General features: G+C 33.4%; 1 protein-coding gene across 1 annotated transcript; it reads left to right on the top strand.

Moving 5' to 3' along the window:
• The first annotated feature begins 9,507 nt into the window (after nucleotides 1-9,507).
• LOC111997605 (E3 ubiquitin-protein ligase WAV3) lies at nucleotides 9,508-12,818 on the top strand. Its single transcript, XM_024029715.2, has 2 exons — nucleotides 9,508-10,357; nucleotides 10,520-12,818. The coding sequence occupies exons 1-2, from the start codon at nucleotides 9,980-9,982 to the stop codon at nucleotides 12,500-12,502; spliced, it is 2,361 nt and encodes a 786-aa protein (XP_023885483.1). The 5' UTR covers nucleotides 9,508-9,979; the 3' UTR covers nucleotides 12,503-12,818.
• The last annotated feature ends 7,330 nt before the right edge of the window (nucleotides 12,819-20,148 follow it).

The raw sequence follows: 20,148 nt of genomic DNA, 5'->3' as shown, positions 1-20,148 counted from the left end.
CTCATGTTCAATGCATTGACACACTTAGACATTCAAATATACTACATTTGTTCAAAATTAATCACATGTTGGATTTATATCCCGTTCAGTGCTTTAGTACGTACACTGGATACTTTATCAATAAGGCTATAAATGACAGTGAAATCATATAGTTTTTCACTAACAGTTGCATGCAATTGTTGTGTGCAAAATTTCATCATTTTTTTTTTTTTTGAATTAGTCAGATCAATTTGATCTTGTGCATGAGCAAGCCTACATTAACGTTATTCTACTAAATAAAGATTGATTATTTACAAAAGTCATCCAGAGCAATTACGCATTGCATGGATGATTGATCTCAATTTTAAAAATAAGTGATCGGCACAAAAAAAACGCTGTTGTAGACTGGTTTTTTTTAGTAACGAGGGCTAAAGCAGTCGAGTTGATTTGTATTGAAAAAGTTAATGGATATTTTAAGGGTCCGTTTAGAAACAGTTTATTTATTTAAAACTAAATTTTTTTTTGCTAAAGGTACTATAAAAAAAAAAAATTAAAAAAATAAAAGCTAGTTGAATAGTATAATAATACTTATAAATAGTACCAAAAAGTGTAATGAGATCCATGAATAATATCAAAAAAGAAGCTAAAAACTCAAATAGGCTCAAGCTTGCATCACATCCCAAACAGGGTCTAAAGGCATTGGCTTATAAAATATTTTTAGAAATTTTTTATGAGAAAAAAAGAAATTTTTTTTTTATTTTTTTACAATTTTATATATTTATCATAAAAGTAGTATTAAAACTTTCATAAAATTATTAACAAATGCCCTAAATACACCTATTATCCGAACCCAATTTGTATACGTATCCATCCTCTATGTACATTAAATGAAGTCTTCTCTTTGACACAAATAAATAATAAAATTATATGTAAGTAAAATATCCATGTCAGATTGTAAGTTATAATATGATTAAATATTATTATAGTGACTTTCAAAAAAAAAAATAATTATTATATGGTCGTTAGGGTTTTGTAGCAGACTGGCTAGCAGTTATCAGTTCATGAGAATCGCCCCAATAATGGCAACAACTCAACAACCATTCGGAAGAAAAAATTTCATTTTCGAACCCATTAATGTCTTCCCCAATTAATGTTTTGATTAAGCTTGTTTATAAGGATATTCTCTTTGGAACCAATTCCCTTCCATTTAAGCTAGCCTCATCACCCATGTGACTATGTAAGGCCACCCACCAATTTATGTTAGTTTAAACAAACCACTTTATCACAAAATGTTGATCTCCATCTTCTCAAACCTCTTATCATCACGTTATTATCTTCATTCATTCATTCAACTAACTATTATTAATTAATTTTCAATTTTTTAATTTTGAGTGGGAATTAATTAATATCGAAATTGATCTTTGGACAATAGTGACTTTCCTAGAGTTCTTGAAGTCTAGGAATATGATTCTCCTCATGGTCAATGGAGAAAAGGGAATGTCAAGTTTTTTCTAATCCTGATTACATCACCAAAATCTGAGTAATCTTAATTATCTAATGGGTTAAGAGATTTAGGATCCCATATAAAACTCAATTAAATAATGACTACAATACATGTATTTTTTTTTTAATAAAAAGGAAAAAAGTGTAATTTCATCAAGTATCATCATGTGATGGCACTACGTGCCCATATGGTGACTGAATTAGAGTGGTTAAGAGACAAATAGATAGTTGCATATATGCAATTGGATGTGAAATCTTAAATACTATCAAATATTGCTGCAACAATCTTCATCTTGTTGTTTGCATTGTGATCGGATCTCTCCCATATGGGGTGTCCAATTTTGTCATGTGCTCTGTGGGTATCTCCTAGGACCTATATAGACTCCAAAATCAAAGTCATTAAGAAAAAGCATCACTATTAACAAACCTGTACTTGCTCAATTGGACTCCTAAAGAACTCCAAATATAATATACTTTTGCCGCTTTCTTTGGCAAACAAATCTGCTTCTCTTTCTTTCTTGTTTTTCCCCTTGACAATATAGATCATCTTTCTTGATTGATGGGATTAATCTACTGTCAGCCCAGGTGCCAATCAGTGAGGGCATGTGTCTTAAACTTTTAAAACACACTCAAGGGCTAGCTCCCTCTAATTTGTTTTTGCAAAAACAAAATAAACAAGCAGGTTTTTCTTCATCTCAACCTACTAAGTGCCAAAATTTCTGGTGCTGTCTCATTGATGGTCAAAAAGGGGTGGTAGGATTGGTCATGTTAGCTGTATAAAAATTGGTCATTTGTCAGATAAAAATAATGATAAAAAACTATATATTATATAGTTTCTTTTTTATATTTTAGAAACAAGCCCCTTTGAATCATATAAATGGTACAGCCAAAGAGAAAACAATAAATAAATAGCCGTATAATGATGAAAAATGAGGGTTTTCTTCCACAAGCAGATGCATCTGCCTCTGCCAAGCCTATTAAAATAATCACCAAGGGAAAGTACTATGTATATTGCATTAACTTTAATCAATCATTATGCATTGTTTTGAGTAAGTACTATGATGATCTCTTGGCAATATTAAAACTTTTGCATATTATATAAACAATCTCTCAAAGCTGAAAATGGGAAATGGGGAATCTAAATACAAAACGATGAATCTAATATTGTGGTGTCCTGATCTTTTTTATTTTTTTATTTTTTATTTTAGATGTTCTTTGGACTGTTAGCGATGGAAATATGACATAAAGTACATCAACACACAATTAGTTGTTGAGACTTAAACTTAAGTCTAAAAACTTATTAGCTCGGTATCCTACCAACTAAGCCACCTAAATATTGGTGATCTGATCATATATACAGTTATATACCAATTGCAATCACGATGATTTATGATTTTTTAATGTTCACTTATTGGGGCCCGCTTATTAAACTGCTCCATTATTGACAATCATTCATGCTTCCTGACGTCCTCCTAGGCTGATATGGGTGTGCCTCTTTGAAGTTTTGATTAGATGCATGGGGCCTTACCCATTGTATCATAATGGGAATTTGCTTCAGTTCAATCATGGAAAATCATCTTCATGCCACATCAACAGCAATCATGCTTTTTATTTAAGTCAAATTGAGTTCCATCAAGAATTTTTTTAGCTACATAATGTGGGTGTCCCCCATATGATCGTTTCCTTTTTAAAAATAGTATACTATTTTAGTAAAATCCATTTATGAGATGGGAAGTTTTTGGAAATCGTTCACGTGGATACGCATGAGGCTATAGAGTGTGAAGCCATCATTCATTATAGAAGGAAGGCTGTAGACTATAGACTATAGACTATAGAGAGGCACTACTTTCATATGAACACTTTCTAACATATTTTACGTCAAAGCCTATATGTCATTCTATATTCAATTACGTAATTTCTCTTAATTTGTATTTTTTATTATAAAAAATATGGTATCATTAAAATAAACCATGAGTACCTTTATTGATACTTTTTAAATAGCCCATCTTCTTTGAATTTCGATTTCAATATATAAGACATCAAAATTTTATAAAAGCTTCCGCTAAACATAAACGAAAAGATTTTCTCATGAACCCTTGCGCCCATGCAGTAAATGTTGAGTAACCTTTGGATAATCTTATTAAAAATAAATATTTAAATTCGAACTGTTTATCTTTCTTGTTAGGAGATTTTTTTTTTTTTTTGGTTAGGAGATTTTTTTTTTTTTTTTTTCCTTAGTCAACACGTTTTGACTAAACGACGTGGTGGTAGGTCCACGTAATGTTTGATAACTTGGGCATCACAAGTGGAATGTTAGCACCACATTGGGAAATAAATGCCAAATAAATTTTTTGACACGAAGTCTTCGTAATTTTTTTTTTTTTTTTTTACAAATTTTTTTATCAATCATATATGAAGTATAATAAATATGTGAAAAATAATAAATTTTTATAAAAGTGATATTATTTCAATCACAACTTTTTTATATAATAAAGTATAAAAAATATCTTTATATATACATATAAAGATGAACCTTGATTCTTATACATTCATGCATTAATTAGTTTTCTATAACTTACATTAGCACGCACAATCTTAAATGAGTCATGAGATTACGAATCTACATCTAATTGGTAGCCATTTCATTTTCAACATCCAAAATCTTAAACATATAATTGAACTACAAGAGGAAATAAATCACTTGTATTTTTTGGATTTTGATGAATCAAACAAATCACTAGCTGAGGTTGAACGTTTACCTTTATGAGGATCATTATGCAAATTATTTTAGAAGAAAAGAGTCAATCCAATTTTCAGGATGGACTCTTAATTTTGGTCATTTAAAAAATTGCTTAAAAGCCCCAAATGGAGAAGGCTCCATAATTTTAATCTTATAGTACAATTCTACACTATTTTTTGTTTCTGAATTATAATTTTACACTTCTATAACAATCCAAAATAAGATATATACTTCATACCTACTGAATTTTATTTATTTATTTATTTTAGAAAGTAGTCCATATTTGGTACCTCTCTCTCTCCTAACAGATTATAGTCACATTGTCATAATATAACTGTACAGTATTTTGATATTGTATTATTGTCATATTAAAATGTGATAGGGTTAAGTAAAGACAATATCTACATTAAATTAAATTATATGTTCTATCATGTCACATGATAACTCATGTTTCTTTATTTTAAATTTCTTCTTTCTTTTGGCCATTTTAGAAAGAAAATAAGAAGATCACAATCATACATAGAAATTTCATATATCATTCTCTAAACAGTACTCTACAAGGGGTATCTAATTCTTCAAATACATTGTTGATAGCATAGAATAGAATGACACTAAAGTAAGTACTCTTTTATAATTTCTATAAGTTTAAGTCTTCTTATATTCATTTCTAGAGATTCACAATCTTATTATTGACTAATTGAATATATCATGAACACTTGAAGACTATATATATATATATATATATCAATTTTTAAGGTTTCTTATATTTCGTTTGTAGAGAGCCATAATCCAATGGTGATAAAGTAGCATTGTTGATACCATGAACACTTAGCTAGCCAAACAATTATCTTAAAACTTAAAGGGAAAACACAATTGGGTTTATTTTTTCCTCCCTCCTAAAAAAGATGATTGATTAAAATCAAGGAATCGTCAAGTATTTTCATTCATAGTCACCATTGATGAACGAACTCACTTTAATGCGGCGAACCTCAACTCCCAAAGCACGTGAGTTTAATCCCCAAAGCAACTGACATAACTTGCAAACAAATGATATGCATGCTCTCACAGATCGCCCACAATTAAACGATAATCATGGCCCATGTCCCATGACATCAACCATTGAACTTATTTGGAAACTCAGAATATAATAAAATGCAAGCACGAATTTTTCTTAATACGTGCGCTTTTGAATGAAAATTCAAGTTTATTATATGGACCGACAGGACAGTTATGAGCTCGAAAATGAAAAATATGGAGAAAGAGTTAAAGACCAGTTGTTTGGCCAATTTCAATTTACATAAAAACTCGTTCCTTCCCGTGAGTCTTTTTTAAGGGGTTGAGTGTTGTCTTCCAGAGCATAAGCATTATAATAAATTGGTGAAACAGCAGTAAACCTAGCTTTGTAGTAGGCTTCTTCTTCTACTAGCACAACCTCCAAAGGAACAAAATCAAAGTCGTTCTATCCAGAAATTTTTGACCTTCCTCTAGAAGAAAACCAAGTAAAGTGCATAGAAAAACAAGTTAAAGTGGCTTTACTCTGCCTAACTTTAAAATAAAAATAAGAGAGCTAGTAATTAAATAATGATTAGGGTAAGATTTTTGCTCATACTTTATTCCCGGAAGGAGTTGACATTTGACAAACGCAGGTCGGCAGTGGCTGTTCCTAAAATAATTTATAAAAAAAAAACGTCAGCATGCATGGGAGATAGGCTAACGGCGTTTGAATCAGGGACCTAAAACAGGGACCCACGTGAGTGTCGGAATTATTGACTGCTGATGACACAGTACTCACTCAGGGCCTCGATCTTTGTTTGCTGTCAAAATCATATATGCACACTGTGACCCTCTTTTTCGGGAAGGTACCATAGCCGTGTGAACCTCTCCATTCCTCCTGCTGCATTGGGTTGCTAAGTTCAAGCTATTATAACTCTCAGTGATTTACTATGGAAGCTTGGGTTTAGATTTTCAATAACCGAGTTGGCCTTGTAATAAGTAAATAAATTAAAAGAAGTCAAATATGGCCCGAAAATTCTTAGATATTTTTAGAGAATGAAAAAATAGTATTACTTTTTAATATATTTACGGTGAATTTTATCGTAAACTTAATGTGTGAACGAATGTGGAGAAAGTATATTATGTTTCAATAATATCAATTCAGTATTTGTTTTGGTATTTTTTATCCAATAGATGATTGACACTTGTTTTAAAAAATTACATTAGACTACTTTAATAAATGATTAATTTATTTTCTCAATAGTATAAAATATTATAATTAATTTATTAGAGTAGTTTAATGTGGTTTTTTGAAATATGTGTCAAATCATTTATTGGGTAAGAAATACCAAAATAGATGTTGAGTTGGTATTATCGAAATATGGTATACTTTCTTGTGAATGTGAGAAGATGAAGAATCATTTTTCATACTTCAGAAGTACCTACGAATTACTCCCTAGTTAGGTCTCATGTCCAGGAATTTGCATGATATTTTTTATTCCCTTAAAAATATTAGTACCCTATCTTACTTATTACTAATAAATAAATAAAGCTTGTAATAATGATCTCTAGATTATAACTACAAATAACTAATATTATTTACACTTTGACCATTATGCACTTTTGACGTGATGGCCACTCTACAGGTACAAAATTCTTGTGGGCGGTGGGGGACAAAGGGCGAGATTTAAGTCTCGAGAATGGAGTTTCATACACATATACACTTAGATTATTTTAAAGTAGAATTTATATCTTGTATAAAAAAAAAAAAATTATAAGATCTGTTTTTTTTGGCAGTATTGTTTTCTAGATAATGACTGAATTTTCAAAAAATATTTTCTATAAAACTATCTAATTTTTTGTTTGATAGCAATCTTAAATGAGTTAAAAAAAATCTCCTACCTTTTCTTATTTGGGTTGCCGTGAGATAGATTTAAAAAAAAAAAAAAAAAAAGGAAAGCAATCTCTAAAAATAATTCATATATACATCTTCTGTTGAACAAAGATATTTTTCTTTTACCCATTGTTTTATGATGCTACCAAACACTGGAAAATACATAAAACTATCTTAACACAAAGTTTTCCATCGAAAAAAGTCAAAAAGTATTTTCTATAAAACTATATCATTTTCCTATACTTGTTAACAACCTTAAATGAGTTTTAAAAAAAAATCTCTTAACTTTCCTTATTTAGGTTGTTGTGAGATAAAGCTATTTTCAAAAAAAAAAAAATGTGGAAAACAATCTCTAAAATTAAGTCATATATATCTTTTCTGTTGACCAAAAATAATTTTCCTTTAACCCATTTTTTGTGATGCCACCAAATATTGGAAAATATAGAAAATTATTTTAACACAAAATTTTCCATCAAAACAAGCGTAACAAAATATGACATTTGTAAATAAACTATTTAAAGAAAATTTTGATATCATTTTATGAGAAATATAAAATCCTGTAAAAAAAAAAAAAAGTTAACGAATGTCCTAAGAGCATTGAATTAGGAAATATTTTTATGGGAAAAAAGTAATTGATTTTTTTGGACAACTTTTTATATTTTCCATGAAAATTGTATTAAATTTTTTTTTTTAAATTGGTCTATTAACAAATGTCATTACAGCACTTGTTAACCAAATAAAAAAAAAAATTACTTTTTCCTTTCTAATAAAAATTTGCTTAAAATATTTTTTAATTAAACCAATAGCATTAAAGTATTTGTTAATTTTTCCTTATATAATACTAATTAGTGTTTAAAATGAAAACATTCGGAGTTTAAACTGATACTCTTCATTTAAATACACCAACTAATGTAATTGGAAATGTATGTTGATTGTGTATCATTACACTGCTATTTTAATTGTACTCTAAACAAAAAAAATAATAATAATAATAATATAATAGGCAGGCGAGTCACCATTTAATGTGGGCTTAAGTAGATGCCTCACCAGCCAACTTTTTTTTTTAAGTGAATAAATAAATGGCTTAGCTAATTATGTTTCTCTTTTTAGTAAACAACCTAGCCAATTTTTTTTAAAAAAAAGTTGGCTCTTAATATGTTTGAAGTCTTGGACTCTAAATCTCCAACCTCCAATAAGAAGATGGCAAATAATTCATGTACAATAATGTTATTTTTGTATTAATGGTTAGACTTTAGCGTCAAACTTTGTTTGTTTGTTTTTTTCTTTTGGTAAACAACTTGGCTATATGTATATTTCCAGACGAGCACAACCAATATATTCCTGTTGCCTTTGTCACAAATAATATGTGGGTACAAATTAATTGTCATGGATGCCCACCATTCCATCCTTATTAAGAAATGCTTTAAAACCATATTTATCCATGGAAAAGTTCGTCATTTTTAGGCTCCTCATTTAGCTAACCTCCAATATGGGTTCCAAAGACATTGCACTATTCATGTACCTCTTAAATCTTTGATAACTTGAAATGGACATGATATATGGGGGTTGTACATAGAGGGCCTGTGCATAATGGACTCCGAACCACTGACACAACCCTAGAGGGGACGGGTCATGTGGGTGTCTGAGCCTCTCATCCTCTGATATTCTGGACCTCTAATTGCCATATTAATGGCCTTTACTTTTCCACGCTGATACGGTAATTAACACTCGAAGATATGCAAAGCTGGATTCTGACACCCAATGTTTTTACTGCAAAAATTTAACACACTAGCATGCCTGCAATCCTAGGTTCCTACCCTGCTCAATTTTGCTTAGTGCATGAAAATTTTTGGGTGCTCGGTTAACCTGTGCACACCGTACAACTTGTGCTTCAATGTATTGGCCCCCACTTTTTGTACAACAAAGTTCACGTGAATTTGCATGTGTTTGGGATTATCATCATCATCACCACACAGTACCCACCTAATCAACGGCTAATGATGCCTCAATAAATGAATCCAAGTACTTTATAGTGTACAGTATATATATCTCTCCCCACTCTAGACTGAACCATCCGCAGAGTAATTCTAATTTTACTCGCAGTCAATGGAGAGTGGAAGCCACGCTGTGTTGACTAGAAGAATTTAGATAGAGTTACATTCACGCGCGTGGGGAAGAAATTTTTGAAGAAATTCATTGAGAGCATGGATCATATAAGGCACAGTCACCAGGTTACAGGTCGGTGGCTGTAATCTGATTCTCTAAAGAAGGTAAAAACGTTGACTGGTTACCCAAAAAACAACGGACACGTGCCGGTTGCACTGTAAATTCCTAATTTACATTTTCCAATGAATATAAATATTGAATGCAAGAGAAAAAGCATTTCCTCCGTATCTCACAGAAAGAAATATAGATGGTAGATAAGATCTCAATTTCTCAAGCCTTTTTTGTTGCACAGATCTTTTTTAGGGGCTAACTATAGAAGAGTGAGAACCAAAGGATAAAAGAAACAGTGTGTACAAAGAAAAAGAGAGTGAAAGGTCTGGTTTTTGGTTCTGGGTTTCTCTCTCTCTCTCTCTCTCTCTCTGTGTCTTAAAATCCCACTGCTTTTTTTTGGTTTTTTTTGGTCACATAGTTTTGGTTTCATTTAATCCCTATGATCTTCTCGCAAAATAGGATCCTGCCTTTTTGTCTTCCGTGCCAGCATCAGATCGATCAAAACAAAACTTCTTTTTCACTCACAACTTCGTCTCTGGAAAAGATAAACAAAGGTGGAGAGATATACTTAATAAGATAGAGAGAAAAGAGTAAAAGAAACACAAAAAAGTAGTATCTTCTAGATTTCTGATCATTTTTTTAGTCTCTGAGAAATGGGTACCGGTTGGAGGAGAGCCTTTTGCACTACAATCCCTCGAGACTCAGGTTCTTCTTCAATCTCTGACAAGCAACAGAGAAGCCCTAGTTCCAGTCCAAGCCCAAGAAGCTGTACCAGGTTGGGATTTTTCTCTGGTAGTAGCAACCCTTCCACACCTCGTTTACAGTCTCAGCCAGTGTCAAGCCCAAGCCTTCGTTGCCGCACCACATCAGAGGCAGCTCAAGCACAAATTGTCAATGAAAGTCCGAGACTTCAATGCAATACCAGCACTCCCAAGACCTCCAAGAGCCCAAGAACACTACTTGCCTCAAACCAAACTTCTCCTCGTTCTCCTCTCAAGTTGTCCCTCTTCAAGAACAGTTTCAAATTCAGAGTAAGTACCTTATTTTTTATGTTTTCTTCAATCAAATAATTGTACACGAGAGATTTGAATTCTGAACGTTTCTGTTGAAAATAACAAAAGATATAATCAATTTGAGCTATAACTTTCTTTCCAATCAATAGCAAATCTAAATCATTAAGAATTGTATTACAGAGTAGCTGTGGAATTTGTTTGAATAGCGTGAAGACAGGTCAGGGCACGGCGATTTACACAGCGGAATGTGGTCACGCATTTCATTTTCCGTGCATAGCAGCACACGTACGCAAACAAGGCAAACTGGTTTGCCCAGTTTGCAACGCTAACTGGAAAGACGTACCTTTGCTCGCTATTCACAAGAATCTCGGCTCGCAATTTCCAGACCAAAACGACGTCGTCGCCGCCGTGGACAGTGACTACAAGCACACTAACAACGTTGACATCATCAAACCCAAGATTGACGACAAAGCAATCATAGAATCATCTCCTAGATTCCTCAAACCGAAGCAAGAGATACAGCAACACCAACAGCAACCAAAGCCGTCCGATTTGAGATCCTACAATGACGATGAGCCTCTTCTTTCTCCCACAGCTGGTTCGAGGATTATTCCAATCCCAGAGGCAGACGAGAATGTTGAAGAAGACGAAGAAAACGACGACGTTGAAGAGTTTCAAGGCTTCTTCGTCAATCCAAACTCTTCTTCTTCTTCAATCAAATACTCAGATGATCCCAGAGATTCTTCGAAGAACATGGTTCGGGTTAGATTATTACCCGAATCAGCAGTAGTATCAACATGTAAGGCCCACGAGACCTACGTGGTGGCCCTGAGGATTAAAGCTCCGCCACCTCCGGCTCGTAACACGGCGGCTTCCGCGCTCTTAGACCCCACACACCGTGCTCCGATTGATTTGGTGACGGTGCTTGATGTGAGTGGAAGCATGACTGGTGCCAAGCTGTACATGCTTAAGCGCGCTATGCGTTTAGTCATTTCCTCACTCGGCCCAGCCGATCGGCTCTCTATTGTGGCATTCTCTGCCGTTCCCAAAAGATTATTGGCTCTCAAAAGAATGACAGTCCAAGGTCAGCGCGCGGCTCGGCGCATCGTTGACCGGCTCGTGTGTGGTCAAGGCACTAGTGTAGGCGATGCCTTGAGAAAAGCTACAAAGGTGTTGGAAGATAGGAGGGAGAGAAACCCAGTCGCGAGTATAATGCTCTTATCGGACGGTCAAGACGAGCGAGCCAATTCAAGCAAAGGTAATCAACGGCAGGGTTCGAGCCACGTGTCAGCTACTCGTTTCTCCCACATTGAGATCCCTGTTCATTCTTTTGGGTTTGGTGAAAACGGTGGCTACAGCCACGAGCCAGCTGAGGATGCGTTTGCCAAATGCGTCGGTGGCTTGCTGAGTGTGGTGGCTCAGGATTTGAGGGTTCAGCTTGGGTTTCCCCCATCAACGGCTGAGATTTCGGCTATTTATTCATGCAACGGACGGCCCACAGTGCACGGCTCTGGCTCGGTGCGGCTCGGTGACTTGTACGCCGAGGAAGAGAGGGAATTGCTCGTGGAGGTTAAGGTTCCCACGTCGGCATTTGGGTCCCACCACGTGATGTCTGTTCGATGCCTTTACAAGGATCCTGCTACTCAAGAAGTAGTGTATGGGAAAGAACAAGCTCTCCTAGTACCTCGTCCCCACACCGTTCGATCCGCGGTTCCTAAGATCGAACGGTTGAGGAACTTGTTCGTGACCACTCGAGCCATTGCCGAATCGAGGCGGTTAATCGAGCACAACGAGCTGTCTAGTGCTCACCACTTGCTCGCTTCGGCTCGAGCTTTGTTAGTGCAGTCGAGTTCGAGTTCGAGTTCGAGTTCAGCTGAGGAATACGTTCGGGGATTGGAAGCTGAGCTGGCGGATTTGCATTGGAGGAGACAGAATCAGCTGGAGCAGCAGCAACAGCAAGTGATGATGATCCAACGGAGGAGAGGGCACGAGAGGGATGTGATGGGTGGTGGTAGTGGTGGAGGATTGGTTGATGAGAATGGTGAGCCGCTTACGCCGACGTCGGCTTGGAGAGCGGCAGAGAAGTTGGCTAAGGTAGCTATTATGAAGAAGTCGATGAATCGAGTCAGTGATTTGCACGGCTTTGAAAATGCTAGATTTTAATAATTCTGACTTTTGGGAAATAAATAAATACTCCATAAAAAAGCAATGTGTAGTAGGAAAAAAAAAAGAAGGAAAAAAAAAAAAAAAGAGAGAAAATAGGGTTGCATTGGTTTTTGGGGGGATGGATGATATGAAATGAAAAATAGGGACAAGATAGTAGCAGACGGCGCGGCCCTTTCTGGTGAGATCAGAGTTAGAAATTGATTGGATTTTGGATCAGATTGGGCGGCTTGTTTTAAAGCTTGTCTTTTTGTCTTGTGCTTTTTTAATATTAATCCCACATGATCTCTCTTTTTTTGAGAGACTCCGTTTGGTACTTTTGTAGGGAGTTTTATGATGAACATCAAAAGGTTTAAAAAAAAAAAAAAAGGTGTAAAATGCTAGCTAGTGTAACTCTAATTGTAATGTAATGGAGTTGTTGTTGTTGTTGTGCTTGAATGAAAATTGAAAAAAAAAAAAAAAATGACTCTGTTCGATCGTATCTTTTCTTTCACATTATTTTGTGTGTGATGAGTTAAAATTTGATTCAGTTATCAAGTACTTGTAGTTTGATAGGTGCGTGGTGTACGTGGTTTGGAGTATAGCAGGGAGTAGCGTGGCGAGTTAGGATTTGTTTACTAAAATTTGGAAAAAGTGTAGAACAGAATGATGGAGTAGGTATGAGTTGAATGATGACCAAATCATTTCCTTTTTTTGTGTTATTCTATTTAATCTCTTTAACGTGACAACTTTTCTTAGAATTTGAGAACTATCCGTTAGGTACTTTTGTAGGGAGTTTTATGATGAACATCAAAAGGTTAAAAAAAAAAAAAAAAAAAAGGTGTAAAATGCTAGCTAGTGTAACTCTAATTGTAATGTAATGGAGTTGTTGTTGTTGTGCTTGAATGAAAATTGAAAAAAAAAAAATGACTCTGTTCGATCGTATCTTTTCTTTCACATTATTTTGTGTGTGATGAGTTAAAATTTGATTCAGTTATTAAGTACTTGTAGTTTGGTAGGTGCGTGGTGTACGTGGTTTGGAGTATAGCAGGGAGTAGCGTGGCGAGTTAGGATTTGTTTACTAAAATTTGGAAAAAGTGTAGAACAGAATGATGGAGTAGGTATGAGTTGAATGATGACCAAATCATTTCCTTTTTTTGCGTTATTCTATTTAATCTCTTTAACGTGACAACTTTTCTTAGAATTTGAGAACTTCGAAGAACCTTATTAGAGCAGACCCTTGCCACACAAAAATGTTGTGTCCCCTTTACCCATCTTTTCTTCCTCCTAATTGAATTGGCACTCTCATGGAACATAAAGTGGACCCTATTTTGAGTCATCATTTAGAGGGCATCTAGGTTTTTTTCTTGGTGAGAGTAATGAATCACAATTTTCGCCACTACTTCTACTCTCATTTAATTCATGCGGTGAAAAAATAAAAGCGGTATAAAAATGACTTTTTAATACTCACAATCGTCAATTTTTGTAAATGATCAGTACATGAAAATGATTGTCCAACACTTTCTATTAGCTATTTTTGTAAGTTATGGAAATAGTTGTTGTGAATTGTTAGTAGCGGCTCCAATAATTTTTCTCCAGATGGTCATTAAAAAACTCAAATTAAATAAAACAAAATTTTAATATATCAATATCACAAAAAAGTGTAAATACATAAAATTTTAAAATTTTATTTTACACTTTTTCATATTTTGAAATTGATGTATGATAGTTTAGTTATCAATTCTATCAGCTGCATCATTTTTAATGTATACAACCAAATTCTATCAGCTGCATTATTTTTAATGTATACAACCAAACAATCATTAAACTATTGATATTCCATCTAATTACGAACATCTTGCCTAATAAGTAAAAATATAAACAAATTACATCATTTTTTTTATGATCTATTCCAACCAATTTTTGTATTCTTTAAACTAATTAGTATTAAATTAACACAATGCTCCATTAATTTCTTTTTTAGGGAAATCATGGCCAAGAAGTTGACAAAAACCTCTTTGTAAATATGCTTTTCTTATTTCAACCTGATCATTAGGATGAAAAAATGAGATATTTTCTCATAGCCTATGATCTGAAAGAAAATTATTGAAGTCAACACAGTTTTGCTTAGAATATTAATCTTGCCATACAAGTGATTTCTTTATAAAAAATTTATTCATGGTGCAAAATAATAAAGGGTAAACTATAAGTTCATTTAATATATTCAATTTAGGCATTCAACTGTTATATTAATCAAATTCAATAAAGTATTCATGCATTACTTAATTTTTTCATGTGCGTATGTACAAAATATATCACATAAACTCAACAAATTCAGCTAAAGACTAAAATAAACACTAATAGACTATGAACGGTTTTAGACCCCTTAACACACAACCAGATTGAGTAGCTTAGTTAATTAGCTAAGTTGTTACTTAGTCAAATTAAGCAATTCTAGGTTAAAACAATCAAACAATCATATCAAAAATATAAAGCAGCGGAATAATAAATAACACAAGATATGATCACTCAGGAAAACCAAACCTGTAAAAAACCTAGGGAGGATTTTACCCACCGATCCTCAAGGCAAAACAGAATTCACTATGAAAGAATCGAAGTTCATACAAAAGGACTTACAAGCTCCCTGCTCGACTTCCTAATGCTACCTACCAGTAGAACTTACTGACACGACCCCGTGCAAGCTCCAAATCCATGGACTCCTTCTTTCTAGAATTCTTCAATCAGCTACAAGCACCCACGCTTGATATTCTTTAAGTTTCTATGGTAGCAACCGAGTTGATCATCAAGATGTTGAAGTAATCTCTATCTTGAAAACCCTAAGTTTTGTGTAAAGGAAAGCTCCTCTAGATCTCACAAGAGATTTACACAAAACAGTAATGTATGAGTAACAATACAACTGGAGCAACTCTAAAAACGTGGCTAGGGTTTTGCCTTATATACTTAGGGCAAAAACATAAAACCCTAAACGTTTAATGAGTTTGGGCTGAGTTGGAAAAACTGCAGAAAACGCAATCTGGTCGACTTTCAATCCATCGAATCTATTCTTCGATCAATCGAGCCAGACCGAAATGCGCCAATGCATTTACAGTCTCTCGATTCCAACTTTACAATAATTAATCAACTTTGAGCAAGGTTAAACAAGACTAAACATATTGTTTTGATCATGGTTTGCCAATATTACAAATTAGAGTTCTAAATACATAAATTCCTAAACCTTTAGAACCTAACAGACTAGCCATTTGAAAGTGTGTGTCTTTTGAGAACACAATTTAAAAATCACAATTAAACATTTGATTTGGGCTTTTAGGCTAAATTGTATTTGTTTGGGCAATTTTTGAGAAGTGTTATGTTTGCAATATTTTCACGACACTTTTACAACAAATCCTAGATAAGCAGTTTTTACTATTTCTAATTTGAATTTACCATAGAAATCACTTTTTTGTCCACCAATAATAGTTACTAACAACTTACTACTTAAGATTTATTTGTAAAACTGTTGTAAAAATTTTGTAAAAATTGCATTTTTTGAAATTCTTTGGTTCAACCTTCAACAGACCAAAATTTTGGAGAGATCAAATTTTATTTTTAATGGACTCAAACTTTTATTTAGCATGTTTAAGTTTTTTTTAGGGTGGTCAAGATTTTTTTCTAGGGTGGTCAATAACCCATATTAATTTAAAATTAAAAAATTTTAAGGTATTAACCAAAAAAAAAATAATAATAATTCATAGGACCGCCCTGAGTAACATGTAGAGCCGCCAGTTTAAATTGTGTAATTTAAAAAAAAAAAAATCTGTTTTTAAAATAAGAAAAGTAAATGGGATGTTCAAAGCATTAGTATTAGACTCAAACTTGCGTATTAAGAAAATTTGAAAGCTCGTATTCTTGATTATTCTCTAACTTTGTACTAGTCCCTTACACCTTAAAGATTTATTTTTTCCTATATCAAGTATTAAAAAAAAAAAAAAAACTAAATAATTGATATTACATTCAATAACCTATAGATTTTACTTAGTCGCATTGAATTATCAAAGTAAATTTACCCAAAAGATTATATTGCTTTTGACTTGGTCTTAAGAGTAAATTAATTTATAAATTTTAGTGAAACGTTATTCAGCCTTACTATTTCATTTTTTTTTTTTGTACATATTTAAGTACATATTTTTCTGCACTTCCTTGCTAGTGAGTTTGACACTAATTTATTTAAACTTGTTATTGAAAATTGATTAAAATATTGTTACACTTCGAACTAAAATGAGGTTTTAAAATTTTTACAGAAGTACTTAAAATAAAAGACTAAAAAAAAAAAAAAAAAAAAAAACTATGTCAAACAGACTATGATTGCTTTCTTCTATTATTATTTTTAATCATCATGCGATTTGGTGTTGGTTGCCTTCTTCTTCTTGTTCCTCTACTGGGGCGGGCTTTTCTGTAGCATTATTTCTTTTTTATCAATTAATTCATTGTGTCCTAACTCCAAATTGTCTGGACTACAAATATTTAAACTGTACTATTATATTTACTTATGCACTTATCAGATACTACATGTTTTTTATCATATCTGGTATGCTTAATTAAGTTATTCTCGTGCTGTGGTCAAACCTATGAGTTGTCCTTAATTAAATTGGTTTTAGCACCTGAGTTACCAGCCTAGCCTATATTTATTAGTAAGCACCAAAATTTTGCAATGTAGGTATCATGCACAATTAGGGACCACCCTCTAATCAATTCTAGTATCAATTCAAGATCGTATCCAGGGAAAGCAAGCATCCTTTTCCCAATTACTAAACACTCCATCTTCATGGATCTTAATTTTATTTAGCTAAAAATATTTTATTGCTTTCTATTTTCTTCTTAGTTCTTGTTCTATCACATTGGGTTTTTCTTTTTGACACTTTGGCCTACCGAATGAGTATACTTTTATTGAAGCTTGCATGATTTTTTTTTTTTTGCTTGTCTGAATATTAAATCAGTTTATTCAAGTCGAAATTTACACAATAATATTATTTAAATTGGCAAACTTTAAAATTATTTGGAATCTAGACTTTAAAAAAAAAAATTAAGTGTTAAAATTGTGTTTTCAAAATATGATTTCACATAAATTATGTTTTTTAAGTATTGCAATTGTGTTTCTGAAACAAGATTTTGAGAGTAAAAAAGAAAAAAAGCAAAAAGAGGAAGCTAAATTATAAAATAACTTCAAAATAGTGCCAATTTTGCTGCCTATTCAGTAATATATGCATTCATTTAGTTACACATTTATGGTTCTCACAAACAAAATCACGTGTAGCATGAAGAGTAAAAACCCGTTGTGTTTACTGTTTACTGGGCCTAATCTATAGGAGAGTGTCACAATGTCACTGGAATCTCAGTGATGAAAATTTCAAGTACCCATATAAAAGCATCTCTAGCTTTTGGTCACAGTGGATCCCAGTAATACCGAACGTCCAATCCAGTCTTTCGGCATCTATATGATCTGATGATGCCCATGCTTTCCTTGGCACTTGCCCGGTTGGCCCAGCATCCAATCAGCCAATTTCTTTTAGCATTTTCTTTTGTACTGTTAAAACTCTCTCTCTCTGTCTCTCTCTCTGTGAGCTGAAATGTAAACAGTGACTCAGTGAGTGATCTGTGTGGTCCAATATGGTGACAAGAGATCAAACATACTGGCACAAATGTAGATAAAGACTCTTATGATGAAGCCGGGACCAGTTTTGTGGTCTTATAGTACACAATAATAAAGCACGCTTAAGAGTTTTCTCTACATGTGGGGACGGGACAACCAGTTACACGTACGTACATTTGTGAACAATCTGACTGCTTGAATGAAGTGAGAAAATTTGTTTTTTTTTTTTTTTTGCTAATCAGGAAATGAACTAATACTGATAACAATAATTAAAAAAAAAATATATGTATATATATATATATATCATGTATGAAATTTTGAACATGAACATTATGTGTCAGAATATATCAACGAGTGCGAAAAAACAATTACATACCATTAAAAATAAAAAGCATTGTATTATTGTCTAGATAATTTATGAAGTAAATCACATGTAAATGATTGAGTGGCTAAGTATTATATCACATGTAAAAACAAAAGGGAAAAAAATTGTGCTACAGTTTCGATTAATACTATTCGCATTCGAATGAAGATAAACTAGATTCTATAACATAGTGAAAAGTGTGCCCTAATATTCTAATTGCAAGATCATTTGCTCAACGTTTTGGATTCACTGGGAGAGCTAGCTGGACCATTTTATGGGGATTGATATTTGTTCTACCATGGAAATTTGACTTACAGGACACTTTCAAAACTAAGAGATAGTACAAACTAAAATATAGAGCATGGTCGATTACAGTGTGGAGAGTAGAAGGAGTTCTGTCCTCACTCCTACAAACAACCCAACAGAACAGAAGGGACGTCTCAACTCTCAAATTTTACTATTTATTTTTGTGGCTTCGCACATATAGTTTTGTTTGTTCTTGTAAGATGCAGGGACAAAATATTTCACGGTTGTAAAGGAGCCATCATTGGAAAAGGAAAATTATTAAGAAATTTTTGTCGGAGGAGCATGGTGATGGTATCCCATCCTCTTATATTAATTCACTCTAAATATGAGAAAAAAAAAGCACTACGATAACATACTCTGGATATATTTAATAATTTCTCTTAGCAAATGACAATTGAATGTCTTTTGTAAATTGTAATGTCTCGTCTCAATCCATGTATAGAATAGGCCTAAAAACCAGAGATTCCACGTGGAGAGAGAGTCACTCGTAATGTCTCGTTTCAATCCATGTACACATTTTGGGCCTACCTGATTTCAATGGTTCTAGTTAGAGACTTCAGGCCCAGCTAGTACGAGGGGTCCCGTACATTGCGAAGATGGTGCGGAACGTTGGGTTTTGCCTTCAACATTGACCATTTTTCACGAAATTGGGACCCGTCCCCATGCGAAAATGGAGCCGAAAAAGGTGGGCTTTGCCTTTGTTCGAAAGCGCCATTCCTTTTGTTGTCTTGTCATGGCCATGGGTATGGACTAAATTCATAAAGTCTCTGGTTTTCCTTGAGTCCCGCATTAATTAGAATGAGTTCTTAATTTGGCTTAGCAAATAAGTCCTTCAGGTTTAATTTCTATCAAATAAGTATTTCCCTTTAGTAAAAATGAGTCAATTTGGTTCTTCTGTTCAAATATGTTAATTAGACAGCACCGCTTAACTAAAATTATTCATAAGATGCGCCATTTAATAGATCTAGTTGTTTGTTGAGTTTTATTTTTTTTTAAATATAATGAATTCCTTTGCTAGCATATTTGAACACAATGACCTTAGGCTCATTTTGACAAAGTGCAAGACTAATATGACTAGTGAAGTAAAATTTAGGGATTAAATTGAATTTTAGACTTCATTTTGAGAAGTGGGTTACCCATCTATTGTGGGTGAGGGTGCCCTTTAACCCAACCGCGAGGCGCACGCTGAATATTGATTCTGTGGTGGACAAATCAACATACTAATAACATCCTACTTAGCCAATCCCAATATATATTCAACCACTTTAATGCCTCAACTTGATTATAAACTTACGTTAATAAGTTCAGCAAATTTTAGACTTCTTAGTATATACTCTTGCAGACTTTTTC

The sequence above is a fragment of the Quercus suber genome, unplaced genomic scaffold (assembly GCF_002906115.3).
Source record: "Quercus suber isolate HL8 unplaced genomic scaffold, Cork oak 2.0 scaffold_234, whole genome shotgun sequence".
NCBI classification, from domain to species: domain Eukaryota; kingdom Viridiplantae; phylum Streptophyta; class Magnoliopsida; order Fagales; family Fagaceae; genus Quercus; species Quercus suber.
Note: the sequence above shows the minus strand (reverse complement) of the source record. Positions and strands in the feature narration are given on the sequence as shown.

Excerpts from the sequence above, each read along its gene's own strand:
- LOC111997605 (XM_024029715.2), top strand. The coding sequence starts at position 9,980 with ATGGGTACCGGTTGGAGGAGAGCCTTTTGCACTACAATCCCTCGAGAC. Across the intron at positions 10,358-10,519 it reads AGAACAGTTTCAAATTCAGA|AGTAGCTGTGGAATTTGTTT; the intron begins GTAAGTACCTTA and ends ATTGTATTACAG.